This window comes from Ceratosolen solmsi, unplaced genomic scaffold, assembly GCF_000503995.2.
Source record: "Ceratosolen solmsi marchali unplaced genomic scaffold, CerSol_1.0 scaffold23, whole genome shotgun sequence".
Taxonomy (NCBI): Eukaryota; Metazoa; Arthropoda; class Insecta; order Hymenoptera; family Agaonidae; genus Ceratosolen; species Ceratosolen solmsi.
In genome coordinates this window covers 4,826,458-4,841,602 of record NW_011948430.1, presented here as the reverse complement: position 1 = coordinate 4,841,602, position 15,145 = coordinate 4,826,458, and the positions used below count along the sequence as shown (strand labels likewise).

Here is a 15,145-nt window from a genome sequence, read left to right as displayed (position 1 = left end):
CTTAATAAAATTAGAAATTGGATAGAATGCTAATAAGCCATTCTTTATTAAATTTCATTAATATTTTGTTATTTTATTAAATTAATAGATTTTCAATTATGCTTACAATCAATTATAGAATATGTCTATAATAATGTCTAAAATATGTCTAAATGTCGAATAATGTCTAAAATAATGTATAATATGAAAGTTGTTAGATATAAATTGCAGATAAATACCGGTATATGCTGAACTGACAAATTTGCGTGGCTAAGGAACGCGCGTTGCTATCGATAAGGCAGAATGTGATAACCTACAGCTTATATACACCCATATATATATATATATATATATAAATAATTAGAATAGTTGCGTAAATTTAAATTCATTACGGGCTTGTATTTTGATTTTTCAAAACGAGCCCAATATTCTGCCGAACTTATTCCATAAAAAGCCGCAGAATTGCAAACGAGCGGAATGAAACTTACTTTGATGAAACTTCTTTTGATTTCACTCGAATGAAATAATTGAAAATTTCTGTATATTGGCATCCCAGATTCTAAAATGAAGAGAGAGAGAGAGAGAGAGAGAGAGAGAGCTCTGTGCCAACGACGGAAAAAATTTTTTAACTTATTTGAAAAAATGACGAAGAAAAAGGATGGTGGTGAACGACGAAGAGGTGGTGGCGGCGGTTGCGGGGACGGCGGAGGAGGAGGAGGATGAGGATGAAGAGGTGGTGGCGGATGAGGAGGAGAAGGAGGAAGAGGACGAAAGAAACATTATATTATGATGTAAGTAAAGAAACAGTGGCCTGGGGAGCTTCGAGTACTCGTACGTGCGTGAAATAAACTTGGGAAAAGCCCCGGAGAGCGGCAAAGTAGTTTGTTATTGTGACGCGCGTTATGTTGGACTCGCGCTGGCGAGCAAACGATATAACACGTTGTATCGCCACTCTCCTTCCTCATCGACATCACTCCGGCGTTTTTCTAAAGCTACGGAGCGCGCGTCCGTGTCCAATGCGTTGGCTGTATGCGTGAGTGCGCGAACGCCTTAGCAAAGGATGGTCAGAGGTAGGTATCGCCACGCCACGGGGGGACGTCACCTTTATTAATTTGCTGCCACAGCTTTTAGCCAGGAGTGCGCGGCCGAAAGGAAACAATAATAACGCTTCGACCACGCCGCTAATAACGTGTCCAAGACATCCGATAGGCTGACAAAATGGTACTTATACGATCTTCCTATCCTGAGATTAAACTCCTTCTTCCGAACTATGTTTTGTTTAGCGTATTTTGAATGAACTGAGGGGGAGAGAGATAGAGATAGAGAGAGAGAGAGAGAGAGAGAGAGAATAAAGTGAGATAAAGAGTGAGAAAGCAAATGAGATTTGTTAGTGCAGTGGGTTGTAACAGCACGTTCAGGGCCAATAGGCAGATCTTTCAAATTAAATCCTGAAATGAACAAGTACCTTCTTTTTATATAATTTCTTCTAATGCTTTATTGTACGATACGTTGATCGATTATTTTTATCGACTCTTGCTCATGGTATTGTTTATGATAATTCGTTTTGTCATTCATTCAATTACGTTTAACATTCTACACATTTTGGTTCAAAAGAAAACTTTATTTTTTTTGCCTTAATTTCAATCGTATATTATAAACATTTTTTGTTTTCAACGACAAATCAATAAGGTAATTTATACCAGTCGCATATAAACATAGATATCATTTTTTTCATTTTTTTTACAACTGACATATGTTGTTTTTACGGAGACTTATTAGTACTTATAAACTAAAATCTCCTATGCACAATTCAGCCATAAAGTATTATCGATCGATTGTCAAATGACCAAACAAACTGTAATTATTATGTATCTTACAACTAGATTAATATCATGTTTTATTAATTGTAATTCTTTTATTTTAGACTTCTAATAATATGTGCGATATCAAAGATGACGTTAAGGATGCATTGAAAGAATTTACATTTAGAAAAAGTGAAAAAAATGCTGCTCTTTTATGTAATTTATAAACATTTTATAATTATAAGTATATCGTTAAACCAAGCATATCATAATTGAAAGTATTTAATAAATTTACAGTGAAAATTGACAAAGAAAAACAAAAAATTTGCGTGGATGAATTGATAGAGGTGAGCGTTTACTTCCATATAAAATAAAAAGCTTCTTTTTCTCTTTTATACTTTCAATACCTAAAAAGTACTATTTTATTAGAATGTTCAAGTAGAAGAGCTGCAGGACATAATTCCAGAACACGAACCGCGCTACATTATTTACAGTTATAAAATGGAGCACTCGGATGGTAGAATATCATATCCCATGTGTTTTATATTTTATACTCCAAGGGATATTCAAATGGAGTTACAAATACTCTATGCCGGAATGAAATTAGTATTGCAAAGAGAAGCACGTCTTACTAGAGTTTATGAAGTACGTGAATTGGAAGAGTTGACGGAAGATTGGCTCAAAGAAAAATTAAGCAGGTAGAAGATTGTGATTCTTAGATTAAGTTTTTTTACTCCTATTAACACATGCGTATTTTATTCGAAATTTTTTTTTTTATATTTTATTGCTCTACAAGTACTTTGAAGTATTGATATGGTTATTGACAATACTCCATGTTTAAGAAATTAGATTTTACAATATTTATATAACTTTAGTAATATATTTAATGCAAAATTTGTATGGATGAAATTCAATATTAATTACAGAAAATAAGCCATTTGATAAAATATATATGCGTTTATAACTTTTTTTTATAAAATTGTGCATGCCATTATATATGCAACATTACTATACTAGTCAACATAGTGAAAGACAATAGTAGGCTTAAAGCACTTAACCAAAATATCAATTGGAAAACAAAGACACAAAAAGTGAGTTTTTACTATCAAGAGATTTAATGTATGAAAATATAGCTCCTACATATAGTGTTATTGTGTATATATATATATATATATATATATATATATATATATATAATTATATATATATATATGTTCTTTTTTCAAACCATGACTCTAATATTACGTTTTAATCGTTCGACGTTTCGATACTTTTTCTACATTGGGCATTATTACGTTTAAGTAACGTATGGAAAACGTTTGTAATCCGGTATTCGGTTTTCAAAAGTGGCTCGTAGCTAATTTTTATATAAATTAAAAATCATTAATTAATTTTTAGCACTCCCAAACAAATTTATTACTTTTAGTTATTTTAATGTGTATATTATTAAAATTATTTATATTTACTATTTAATTTACGACTTTAATCTGCAAATACCATAGTTTATATAATTTTAAATTGAGGTAATGTGTTGAATATCAATCAATGTCTAAGAAAAAAAGCATTTTGTTCGATCTCTCATTCTGTAATACAAGCATTAATATATCTTGTGAACTAATGGAATATTATGTCTCATAAATATTAAGTAATTACAATATCATTGTTTTTAAAAAGGAGAATTTTTTAAAGATTTAAGTTTTAAGATTTTAAAACACATTAGGAAAATATTAATGTAAAAGAAATATAATAAATAAGACGTACCAATGATATTTACAAATATAGCATAAACATTATCAGTTTGTGGGAAAAAAAAAAAAAAAAACACTGTTTATTTTATTACCCTCATTGGTAACACAAAGATGAGATCAATGGTAATATTTATATTTTAATGAATCAATGAACTAATCATTCTGAAATAAATCAAATAACATTAATAAAATTTGACTTTATATTTTTATAAAATTAAAGAGATACATCAATAAGACTCAGTGTCTTTTTCATTATTTATACCGTGTGATATTAGTTTTTTGTTTTATACAAGACCTATTAAACAACAAAGTTTAGCTTCAAAAGCTTGGTTAATTTGCAAAAGAAGAATTGTAAATCAAATATTGAGTATTGAAAATGATTTTTTACGATCAAGTACTTAAAAATTTGATAATAATTTAGTCCAATAAAAAAGTACTGAATTTGAATCGTGTATCTCAAATTAAATAAACTAAACAAACTTCTTACCCGTATAAATAATAAAAAAATGAAAGAAGATAAAATGCTAGTTTAACCCATCCCTCTCGTTGACATGTATTTAAATCATGCAGATTCATTATACTCGTAGGATCATATAAGCCTGTTCTTGCCATTACAGGCCTATTTCGATACCTATTTATATGGTAAGCAATAAGTGGAACATTGAGAATTAATGACATCCATTCCCCGGTAATCAGAAATAATAAATTTATAAAAATATGTATACCATATTCTGGAAGTACTAACTAAAACAAAAGAATTAATAACAATTATAATTTTTTACTTGTATAAAATTAAATGCTTAAGAAAAACTTACTGGATTTAAACTATTACAATGATCGATAGGATTTTTGAATTCCGTTTTAAGCTCGTCAAAAGCTATAACCTGGAAATTATAAGAAAATTCTAATTTAACGAAACCTTCAAAAACTGCAACACCTTACATTTTAGAGAATTTTATAAATATATATATATATATATATATATATATATATATGCATAATCATACAATGAGAATGCAATTCGAACGAATTTCTCGCGCGAGGTTATGTGATTGAAAAAAAAAAAAAAAAAAATTATTGAAATACCATTCTCACTGCATAATTTATGTTAAAATTATTATTAATTTTACAAAAAACATTTCTAACATACGTGGAAGATGGCAAAAAATATAAGAATAGCGTCAACAATTAATGCAACAACATAAGAAAACGCGGGTAAGCTAAACGCCATTTTTTACGAAGTGAAAATATTGAACGGACAACAAATGCGCCGTCATTGCTGTTTGGCCGATGTCACATTTCAAATTTAACTCTGAGTCACGATACATCTATATTTTAAATAATTTATAAGCATGGATGGATGGTATTTAAGGATTATGCAGCTGCATGCTCATTAAAATCTTATGAATTTAATGATAGTCTGAAAATTATACAATTTTGGAAAATAAATAGTCGTTGCTTGTGCTCTAATATTTATAATACATAATCAATTTCTTGTTATGGCTTCCCTATGAAATATGTTCCAATTATTTATTTTAAATTTTACCTTTCACAAGAAATTTACATCTCGTTAAGAATATCACAGTTTTCCGTGATATTTATATAAATACGTGTTTGTTTGATTCATTATTACATAAAATACAAATATATGTGGTATAAAATGAAATGAAATATAAAATTTAAAATTACTTATTGATTTATAAATATAAATTTGTACATTGAGTATACATTAAATATAAAGTACTACAGATAAAAATACCTTTAGATTTCTTTGTTTTTCGTTTGTATAGAAACGAAGCGACGAAATATGACTTTAATATAGTTATTATTACAGCAATCACATTTTATATTATATTTTCTCACATTTGCATATAATTGAAAATTCTTGTACAGTATTATTAGATCTACTTTTTCTACAAATTTTAAGATTATCATTAGCTAAATTATTTCAGTCGATATATGTTTAAAAAATATATAATCTATGCAAATGTAATTTTTGAAAACTAATTCTAGACTAACGCATATGTGCAAGCAATGATATTTTCAATATCAATGGCAGCTTCGATATGTGGGTCTCAAACTCAAACACAACGCACTTAGTTAATAAAGCATTACATGGATCGAGTGATGCTGCTACTATAATTATGCTCCGAATCAAATCTGTTCTGACTATCGTCGAGAAAATTATTCCACCTCAAATTATAATTACTGCTGCTCTCCCATTTTGGCCTAAATATTTTTTGAACGTCGGTATAAGTAATATCTAAATCTTTAAAAGCATTCAACAAAAATATTGCAATTATTATAGTGAAAAATCCGCAAAAGCAACCTACGATGTCTTCCGTCTTCATCGACTCCCATTCCTTAAATAATATAGCTGATGCGGTTAGTACAAACGTTGTAAAAAATACATAATAAATTGGCGTTACAATACTGGTATTAAATAAGTCCAATGATTTATTAAGATAGTTCATTTGAATCATAATGCACAGAATAAGCAAAAATAATAAAATCCATGTAAGACCATTTCCCATTTCACTTTTACCATTCATCGTTTCTTTTATTGCTATTCCAAGGCCTTTACAACTCATAACCGTTAAAGAGCCGATCGATGAACACAAGAGAATGTAAATTATGACATTTCGCTTGCCAGACATTGGACCAAAATAAAAAACAACCGACAGACAACCAATTATTATAAAACCTAAATAAATTATAAATGAAGGATCTTGTAACTTAAATAAAAAATCATCCATCGTTTCTATTTGTTCTTGTTTCGGAGCATGAAGGACTATAACCGTTGATCCTAAGATGGATAATAGACAACCAATCTAGAATAAGAAATTTCTTTACGTATTAAAATTATAAATTATACGGTAATCAATATTATTCTTAAATATCTTTTGCAAAATGTGATGACATATATATGTAACGTTTCGCTCGAGTCGTAGTATTTTAAATGCAATACATATACATATATTTACCTTTCCTAATAAATTTAAATTTTCATTTAAATAATTCGATGCCAGTATTTCCGATACTAAAACACTGAGCACACCCAGTGGTGTAACCAATGTCACAGGTGCAAGTGTGTACGCAGCAAAATTGGTTGCCTCTCCAATACCCACTAAATATTAAAAAATACATTACACGCAACATATTAAAATATTATTACAATAATTTGAGAATAAAATTTCAACAAACTTGACAATAAACCAGCCCACCATATCAACTCTTTTAAATAACCGAATCCACCCGCACCAGCTCTAAGTCCTCCATATTTCTGTAATCGAATTAAAGCCTTCTTTTTTATAATAAAACTCGCACCTGTAGGAAATAAAATAAAATTAATTAGATAAAAATTCATTACAACAAACATAAATTATCACGCGTTAAATGTATTAAATAGCATTTATCCACTATTTTATTATCAAAATTGCTTGTTACTGACCAATAAAACCACTAGAAAGAATAGCCAGAGTAAGTCCCAAATAAAACTTCTTTAATTGTGTCGTATGTATTAAATAGTCTGCTGAATCTTCTCTCCACAAACTCATATTTTTATCATATACCTATCTTATTAATGCAAATTTATATTTTAATTGTCAATGCTATTTGTCAATTTATTGAATAATAATTCCAACATAACCAAAATCTACGAGCTCGCGACAACAATGTAAACAATGCAAATCTATCAGCCGCGAAAGCTTTACAACTTTTCTCTTTGTTCCCGCCACTGATGCCAATACCGAATGAACACAAAAAATCTACCAAAAAGCTACATCGATTCTGCGCACGATAGAGACAACGAATTCATTGGTTCGTAAATTCGCGCTGATTATAAATTATATGTAAATGTAAAGCATTGCACAGCGGGAAATAAATTGGATAAATTAGCGCAAGTTTTAATCAACTCGAAGGCCACTCATCAGCACATTGTCGTAAATATTACCAGCTGGTTAAGCCCCACTCCATCTTATCAGCAAACTTCCAAGCAGAAAGCAATATAGTATTTAACAATCGAGATTCGGGAGTCTTTAAAGCAGACATGATCCTCTCTCGATAATTATCAATCAAGTAGTTAACTCACCTAAGTAGTCGTGATGCAATGTAAATAGGTAAACATTTGCGCATTCCGAAAGCGTAATTCTTTTTAACGAATAAAGAAAAATTGGCGATCGTTGTGTACACAATAATTTGAAAGAGACATGTACGTTGGTCTAAACATTTTTAACTCAAGGCTTAGCAATGGTACCGATAATATGGAATACATCCGACTGGTTTTACATCGAATACTAAATTAAAGGTAATGATCGTCTACATCGGTTACCAAAGCTGAACACTATGACTATGGCTAACACTTGAATGGACCATTGACACATGCACTCCTTCCTCCTTCTACTTACCTCTGGCACTTGTTACCTCATACATATATAGCGCCACATATCGTTCACTTTGGTTTGATTCATCACGATTCCCTATATTCTTAAAATCGTGAAGATCGGTCTCTCTCGTCTACTGGGCTTGGATGTATTTAATTCTGATTTTATTCCAATTTCTCTCATGGACGAGAATAAAAGACGAGAGAAGTGTGTCGTTTATTTATCATAGAGTATAAATTAAAAAAAATTTTAATTTACCTTTCTCAGCATTGACATAATTGAATTTGTGTCTATAACAAAGCAATATTACAATATTATTCAACAATAATACTAATGTAAAATAAATAAAATTAAAGTATTGTTATTTATTTTATACTCAATAATAATGTAATTCAATATTTTAATTAAATATTCTTGTTTAATGTAATTGATTGTTCATTCACATTACACATTCATTTATTATGAAATTCATTGTCTCGATTTACAGATATTGATTAATCTTATTCACTAGTTCTTTGTATAAGATACTTGTTTTAAATAAAAATTTGTTTAATATAACATTAATAGTCAATAACATATATTAATTAATATGTCCTATTCCTTCCTCCGATTCCTTTAAATTTAGAATTTTCACAATACACGAATTTATATTTTATCATGCTAACAAACTTGCAAAACTATGTATAACGTATAATTTATAATAAGCAAGTTATAGAATTTTATAAATAAATAAAAAATGATAATAAAAACAGGATAAAATGACTTTATTTTTAAAATCTCTTTTGTATATAATTATGCTGTGTGACGAAACAGTAAATGGATTGTAAATTTTTTCTTACTCGATGGTTACAATTTTTTAAATATTGTATAACAAAGTTAAGAGCCGATTTAAACAATCGAATTCTATATGCAATAATTTATATTTAAAAAATAAACATGATTTTTATGTCTAGAATATAACTAATATTTTACATTTATAATGTCATTATTAGGTAATAATATGAATTTAGCTTTGAACGAAACACGCTGTAATGAATGCAAAATTGTGCATAAACGGAATATAATGAAACTGTAAAGTTAGATGAACAAGTGAGGATTAATACCGGAAAAAATTCAAGATTCTCTTAAATTTTTACTTACATCACGGCAACTATTACCTAATAAATGTAAAATTCTAATCAATGATAATAATGATAAATTAAATAAATACTATTTGACCTCGTATATATAATTTTACTAGGAACGAAGCTGTAAATTTGCAAGGTGCTGTTGTACGCAATCCTTTTTTGCATGAGATGAAAATATTTTCATAATAATGAAAACAGTGACTACATCATACAGTTGTTTATTAAAATTTACATATATTTTATTTTAATCTTTGCTTTAATCTTTATATCCAGTAGTTTTTAATGAAAAACACTACTTAATTTCCTACTTGTGAGTTTTTTTAATTCGTGCTTACTTTTCTCTTCAAAATTCATAATATACACAAGTGTTTAACCAATGAAACTCATTGACATTCTGCGCATGCTCAAAGGATCACATCCATGTTTAGATAACGTGTATTTACATTACACTATTGCCGAATTTCCAGAAAAACATTGTCCATTATTCGCGAATTGCAATACTTAGCTTGTGGAATTACTACAAAAGTGAAATAATATTGTTATCGAAGATGAAATTTTAAAGTACAGAAGAAATATTAGGTATTGTTAATTATTATATCCTTATAAAAATATTACATTATATATTAATAACATTGTTCCCTCTAATTTGTTTATAGTAAATGTTTTACATTTGCTTGTCGAAATAATCACAAATTTGGTCATTTTTTCTAAACAAATAAGCAGCAAATATGACAGTAATGGACTTCTTTGGGTGTGCTTTGTTGGCCTTTGGTCCACCACTGGCAATGTTTACTTTTACTATAGCAATTGAGCCTATTCGAATCATCACATTAATTGCCAGTGCATTTTTCTGGCTTATTTCATTACTTTTATCATCGATAGTATGGTATACAATTATTCCTTTACAAGGTTACTTGTCGATTGGACTTATTTATTCAGTATTTTTTCAAGAAATTTTCAGGTAAGTTAGAACGTTTATTTCTTCTTTTAATTAATCCCGATTGTCCCTAATTGATAATTATTTACTAATCGTTATTGCCTTTGAATGTGAATTTATCTGTATTATAATAGAGAAGATAAGTTGTATAAAAGAATAAGTTTTTATTGTAGACGTCATTTATCTATGACAAAAATTAAGTACAAACATTATTCTAAGAAATAGCTTACTGTTATATTTAAGAATAGGAATAATTATTTTTAATTTTATTCGTTAGAAGACAAAGAATGAAAGTGGATTAATGTCGTATTAAATTCATTTATTTTTCTAATAAGTTTGCCATTGAAATGTGTATTTGTAAATGTCAAGTGAAATAATTCGATAAATTTTGCATTGATATCTTGTAAGTTTTAGTTTGTTTGTTTTTTTTTTTTTTGCCAGCAAACATTTGAAGTATTGTATTCACGCATTGTTTTGTTATTTGAAAAAACTGTTAAATTTATTTTTAATATGTAAATATATTTTGAAATTTGTTTTAGATTTTTGCTGTATAAAGTATTACGAAAAACTGAAAAAGGCTTAGAAAAGCTTACGACTGCTCATGTCGCCGACAGTAGAGATGTTTTTGCATATGTTTGTGGTTTAGGATTTGGTCTTATGAGCGGTGCATTTGCCTTAACCAATGTATTGGCCGATGCAATGGGTCCTGGAACTATGGGTTTACATCAAGGCAACGAATACTTCTTTTTAGTATCAGCAGCGACGACGCTGTGTTTCATTTTACTTCATACTTTCTGGGGAGTTATATTCTTCTCAGCTCTGGATAACAGGAACTGGTTTCAAATAGCTTGGGTGATTGGCTCGCATATGTTTGCTTCCTGCATGACTTTACTTAATAGTTACGATCATCATGCAGCGAGCTTGTTTTCCGTATATGGTATTTTATTAGTTACAACGGCGGTTGCTTTCAACGTAGCCGGTGGTAGAGTACAGAATTTATTACAATGCTTTATTAAGCAGTGATGAAGAAGATTTTTACATCTTTAAACGAGTACCGAATAACTATTTCATGTTATAAATGTTTTAAATAATTAAATCACAAGAATAAAAATACAATTCAATCGCGATTTAAACAAATATAAATTGATTAAAGACTTAGGTATTTGAGTATATTATAAAAGTCAAAAGTTTAAAGTGGATATTAAGAATCGTTTATAATCAATGAATTTTCATGGTTTGGAGCAAAAGAAAAATTGATCGTTTGTGAAAACGGGCATTGTTGGTTAAGTGTCAACGATAAATTTAGAAATAACTTTTATGCTAATTAATAGCATAATGACTGTAATTAAGATTTTAATTCTTATTTGTGAAAAGTATTTTCAATAACTACTATTTTGCAAGATTTTTTTTTTCTTTTATCAACATTAAAATTATAATGTAAAATGTTTACAATGTAAACTAATTTTTAATAGAAAATACATGTATAGATAATAAAGTGCTTAAATTTTTTAAAGAAATGTGATTGCTAAATTATTAGATGTTATCTCGTTTTTTAAAACTTGTACAATTTAAGGAGGTAAGCACTTTAAAGCTGAAAAATGAGACAAAGTTTTGGAATACAAGATCTAATTAATAAATTTTACACAAGTTGAAATGTATAAAAATTTTGTTAATTTAATGAAAAATAATCTCGAATAAATATAAATATTTTATTTACAAAAAATGCATTAACTGTATAAATGTAATAATGTAATATTGCTCTTCTATTTAAAATCTTTTTTTAATGGCTGCTTTTTAATTTTTAAGCTCAAGATATATATATATATATATATATATATATATATATAAATTAGATAAACAAAATTAACTTAAAGAAACTTGTAATCCATTATTTCGTTTGAAACAAATATCTGACAAAATGTCTTTTATTTTCTTGATTTTCTTGTATTCGCTCAATTCATTGTTCATTCATATTCTTTTCATTTCTTATAAAATAATAATAATATCATTTTTATACAAATATTGATACGGCTACTTTTATTTATAAATCCTGTTCGTTAGATCCTGTTTGTTAAATAGACATTTCTCCGGATGGATCGTTGATGACAAATAAATTACAATATATTGCTTCTTTCCATCCCTTAAACATTCCGTTTTTACATTTTTTTTTTTTTTTATAATACTTGAGTTTAAATTTGTCTGTACTTACTAATTCCTAACAAATATTTTCCCAATTAGTTTATGAAGAAATTACGTGTTTTCGTAAAAAATAAAAAAAATTAATAAATAAAAACAAGAAAAAATTGAATCGAAGTGCCTCTCAGTACAAAACCTTCACCCAATTTTATTTGTCATTAGCAAAACGTTATTTTTAGGAGCTCGTGAGAGATGCCATGAGTAATTCCATTTTATTTAAAAAATTTTTCCCCTCCATTTTATCCCATCTAACTTCCTTGAACGAACCACCAAGATTCTCCCACTTCCTTTCTTTCACCAATTGACCAGGAAAGAAGTCTTTTCTGGGAGAATGAGCTATGGAAACCTGAATTCCAGTTTGTGGCTCGCATCTTACAGCTATCATTCTAAAACATGCACAGGCAATGTATTACCAATGTTCCACGTTCAACCAATAATATCATTATGAAAATGATTATTAATTAGTTTATTCACCTGTCGCCGATCGGAGATGCCAATATACAACTACTAGCATTTCCCAAAGGTTCAACAGCACCAAGGCCAAGATGCGAGCTATTCGCTAAAAATTGCCAGCCCATGCATTTCGCTAAACCTTGTACCGCATTAATCTGATGCTGATAAATCTGCAAATTATGATTAATTATTTAAAGAAGGAGAAAAAAAGTATTTTAATCGGCAAGAAATAGGCTTTTTAACATACTTGACAAAATATAAGATCTCGCAATTCTTGCGGCTCGTAGCTCATGTACATAACTCTGCCATCTTTACAAACGCATCTTAATGATTTTTCGCTAACGTGCAAAATCATGGAAGTTCGAATCAACTGATCATAACCGTGCGTTAAAATAATAATTCTAACACTGGACTGAGTCGGTGAATTTAGTGCATTCCAATGCGAAACGATTAGCGGATCCTTAACTTCCTTGGCGATAGTATCTAATACGTATTCCGTTCGTAGTCTCATGAAGAAGTGCTGGGCTTGTTGAATGATTTGTTCCAATAGAGTTTGACTCTTGGTCATTTCGATCAATTCGTGCCGATCCACCGCCGTTGGGCCGGCTATACATCTCCGTTTACTTGGTCCCAGCGGCCCTGACGATGGATGAGGATAAGGATGATGCGTATTTTTGTGATGAACTTCCCTCAACAGTTGATGTAATGAATGTTCGAGCACGTGATCGTGATCGGTATTTTGTGGTACCGGTTTCTTATCATGACCGGTACTATGTCGTAGAATAATTATAAGTTGAATACCTGGAAGTACCTACGTAACGAATAGATTTCCATCACTCTCATTTATGAGCTGAGTTTAATTATTATTAATAGTTTTGCAATTTAAATAATGAATACGTTACCGTAGCCATTATTCGATTTCCTACAACCATGTGTGGTATAGGCGCCCTCAAGTGCACTGCCTCTCTCGCTAATTGACTAAAAAGTTCTTTACAAAATAAAACATTTTGGGCAGCTTCTAATTTCTGCTGCCAATGCGTATCCGGATCAAGTTTGTTACCTGAGCCACTGTTGAGCCAATTGATATTAGCACTGCAAAGTGCTTCTTGATCTGAAAGTATTGGTTAAGCTAAGTATATTAAGGAAATTACAAGTACAGATGCATTTTTGATAATTTAGAATGATAATGTAGACATTCACCTTTTTTACACAATACTTCGATATAAGCAATCCCTTCGAGTTCACTAGGTATAGTAACGCGCAATGCAGAAGCATTTTTATTAGTTGAAGAGGACGATGGGGTAGGGATATTAGGATTTGGGGAGACGGGCGGACTAGTGCTACTTTTCTCTTCTTCTTCTGCTTTTGTTATCTCAAACATTCCCGTTTGATTGTACTTTGAACCAGCTGTGCGATAACTTAAATCTCCTATGATAGAATTTGAGACTTTTTTTAATCGCCAATTTTGGCGTAGTCTCAATAATTCAATATGGAAGTCAGGAGTCGTGCGCGTTCTGGCCAATTCATTTTGACAGTTCTTCATTCGATCGGCGCTCATAATCAGAACCGACGCTGCACCGGCTAATGCCTTTTTCCTGGCGTGAACTTGAACCAATGGCTTTACTTCTATGCTATCCTGTGGGACTGGGTCAAGTACCATGTATCTTTTTTCCTTGGCAACTGCGAGCACGTCGGCCAATACACAGACTTCGGTTAAGGCATTTCTGCGCAAAAATTGTACCCATTATTGAGAATTCATCGAGTTGTAAGATCTTGCTCATTGGTTATTCGTCGAACCTCGACGACTAAAATTATCCTTATTTAAATTAAATTAAATTAAATGGAGGTACCTTAATTTATTTCTAACACTATCCCACGGCCATAGGGATGATTGAAAATTTGCAGGATCCTTAGTATCTTCTTCGCTTTTTTCTCCATTCTCCTGCTCTTTGTTAACGTCCTCTCCGTTTGTTTTGGTGAAATCAATTTTCTGGGCTATTTTCGCTAAATTTTCCGATAGCGTAAGTGGCCTGAAAATTACATAATTTAATCAAATCAGTATTGCAATAAAATATTCTCGTACCTTGTGCTTGGTTAAAAAACTAATAAATAAACAAAGCTTCAAATGATTCATTACAGCACAGGTTGACGAAAAATTGCCAAATAATAATTGTAAATGCCGATACTTTTAAGCCATATCGGTTAAAATCAATGCGCCGTAGAGTACATTTTTACTTAAAAAATCTAAATAATTATAAAATTTTTTTAGGTTATCCTCGAAATGCTAAGCACATTACTTCCCGGCAATACTGAATAAAACAGTGCCGCTAATTACTCGAAATCGTCACTCATAGACAAAATATACTCACGCTTGATAAATTTCCTGCCCATCGTAAGTAATTTCTTGTATTTGATTTTCAATCGGTGCCTCGACGGAGACGTTGACAGAATACGCCATTCTTGTTTGCGCGACTGGTGCTGCCAGAGTCGTGTTTACTTAAAATTGCATGCACAGCATAAA

The 15,145-nt window shown here is 30.1% G+C and overlaps 5 protein-coding genes across 10 annotated transcripts; 2 read left to right on the top strand and 3 right to left on the bottom strand.

The window, feature by feature from the left end:
* The first annotated feature begins 740 nt into the window (after window positions 1-740).
* Window positions 741-2,524, top strand: LOC105364070 (Glia maturation factor). Of its 5 annotated transcripts, XM_011501928.1 has the most exons (5): window positions 777-1,049; window positions 1,104-1,200; window positions 1,904-1,997; window positions 2,079-2,128; window positions 2,211-2,524. In XM_011501928.1, exons 2-5 carry the CDS (start codon window positions 1,198-1,200, stop codon window positions 2,481-2,483), a joined length of 420 nt encoding a protein of 139 aa, XP_011500230.1. In that variant the 5' UTR covers window positions 777-1,049; window positions 1,104-1,197; the 3' UTR covers window positions 2,484-2,524. The 5 variants fall into 5 exon arrangements, with proteins under 5 accessions (XP_011500233.1, XP_011500230.1, XP_011500228.1 ...); XM_011501931.1 differs by lacking the exons at window positions 777-1,049; window positions 1,104-1,200 and adding an exon at window positions 741-770; XM_011501926.1 differs by having other exon boundaries at window positions 777-1,200.
* Window positions 2,525-3,532: 1,008 nt separating this feature from the next.
* Window positions 3,533-4,950, bottom strand: cni (protein cornichon). Of its 2 annotated transcripts, none has more exons than XM_011501924.1 (4): window positions 4,680-4,946; window positions 4,345-4,413; window positions 4,017-4,273; window positions 3,533-3,691 (listed from the first exon to the last, which is right to left on the bottom strand). In XM_011501924.1, exons 1-4 carry the CDS (start codon window positions 4,758-4,760, stop codon window positions 3,667-3,669), a joined length of 432 nt encoding a protein of 143 aa, XP_011500226.1. In that variant the 5' UTR covers window positions 4,761-4,946; the 3' UTR covers window positions 3,533-3,666. The 2 variants fall into 2 exon arrangements, with proteins under 2 accessions (XP_011500226.1, XP_011500227.1); XM_011501925.1 differs by lacking the exon at window positions 3,533-3,691 and having other exon boundaries at window positions 4,091-4,160; window positions 4,255-4,273; window positions 4,680-4,950.
* Window positions 4,951-5,614: 664 nt separating this feature from the next.
* On the bottom strand, window positions 5,615-7,585 carry spict (magnesium transporter spict). Its single transcript, XM_011501923.1, has 4 exons — window positions 6,981-7,585; window positions 6,734-6,856; window positions 6,514-6,656; window positions 5,615-6,360 (listed from the first exon to the last, which is right to left on the bottom strand). Exons 1-4 carry the CDS (start codon window positions 7,084-7,086, stop codon window positions 5,641-5,643), a joined length of 1,092 nt encoding a protein of 363 aa, XP_011500225.1. The 5' UTR covers window positions 7,087-7,585; the 3' UTR covers window positions 5,615-5,640.
* A 1,759-nt stretch (window positions 7,586-9,344) lies between these two features.
* Window positions 9,345-11,090, top strand: aph-1 (gamma-secretase subunit Aph-1). The gene is made up of 3 exons (XM_011501922.1): window positions 9,345-9,617; window positions 9,695-9,999; window positions 10,515-11,090. The coding sequence occupies exons 2-3, from the start codon at window positions 9,767-9,769 to the stop codon at window positions 10,996-10,998; spliced, it is 717 nt and encodes a 238-aa protein (XP_011500224.1). The 5' UTR covers window positions 9,345-9,617; window positions 9,695-9,766; the 3' UTR covers window positions 10,999-11,090.
* A 796-nt stretch (window positions 11,091-11,886) lies between these two features.
* MED17 (mediator complex subunit 17) lies at window positions 11,887-15,102 on the bottom strand. The gene is made up of 7 exons (XM_011501921.1): window positions 14,994-15,102; window positions 14,475-14,654; window positions 13,825-14,348; window positions 13,527-13,735; window positions 12,872-13,435; window positions 12,646-12,794; window positions 11,887-12,557 (listed from the first exon to the last, which is right to left on the bottom strand). The coding sequence occupies exons 1-7, from the start codon at window positions 15,080-15,082 to the stop codon at window positions 12,347-12,349; spliced, it is 1,926 nt and encodes a 641-aa protein (XP_011500223.1). The 5' UTR covers window positions 15,083-15,102; the 3' UTR covers window positions 11,887-12,346.
* Window positions 15,103-15,145: the final 43 nt, after the last annotated feature.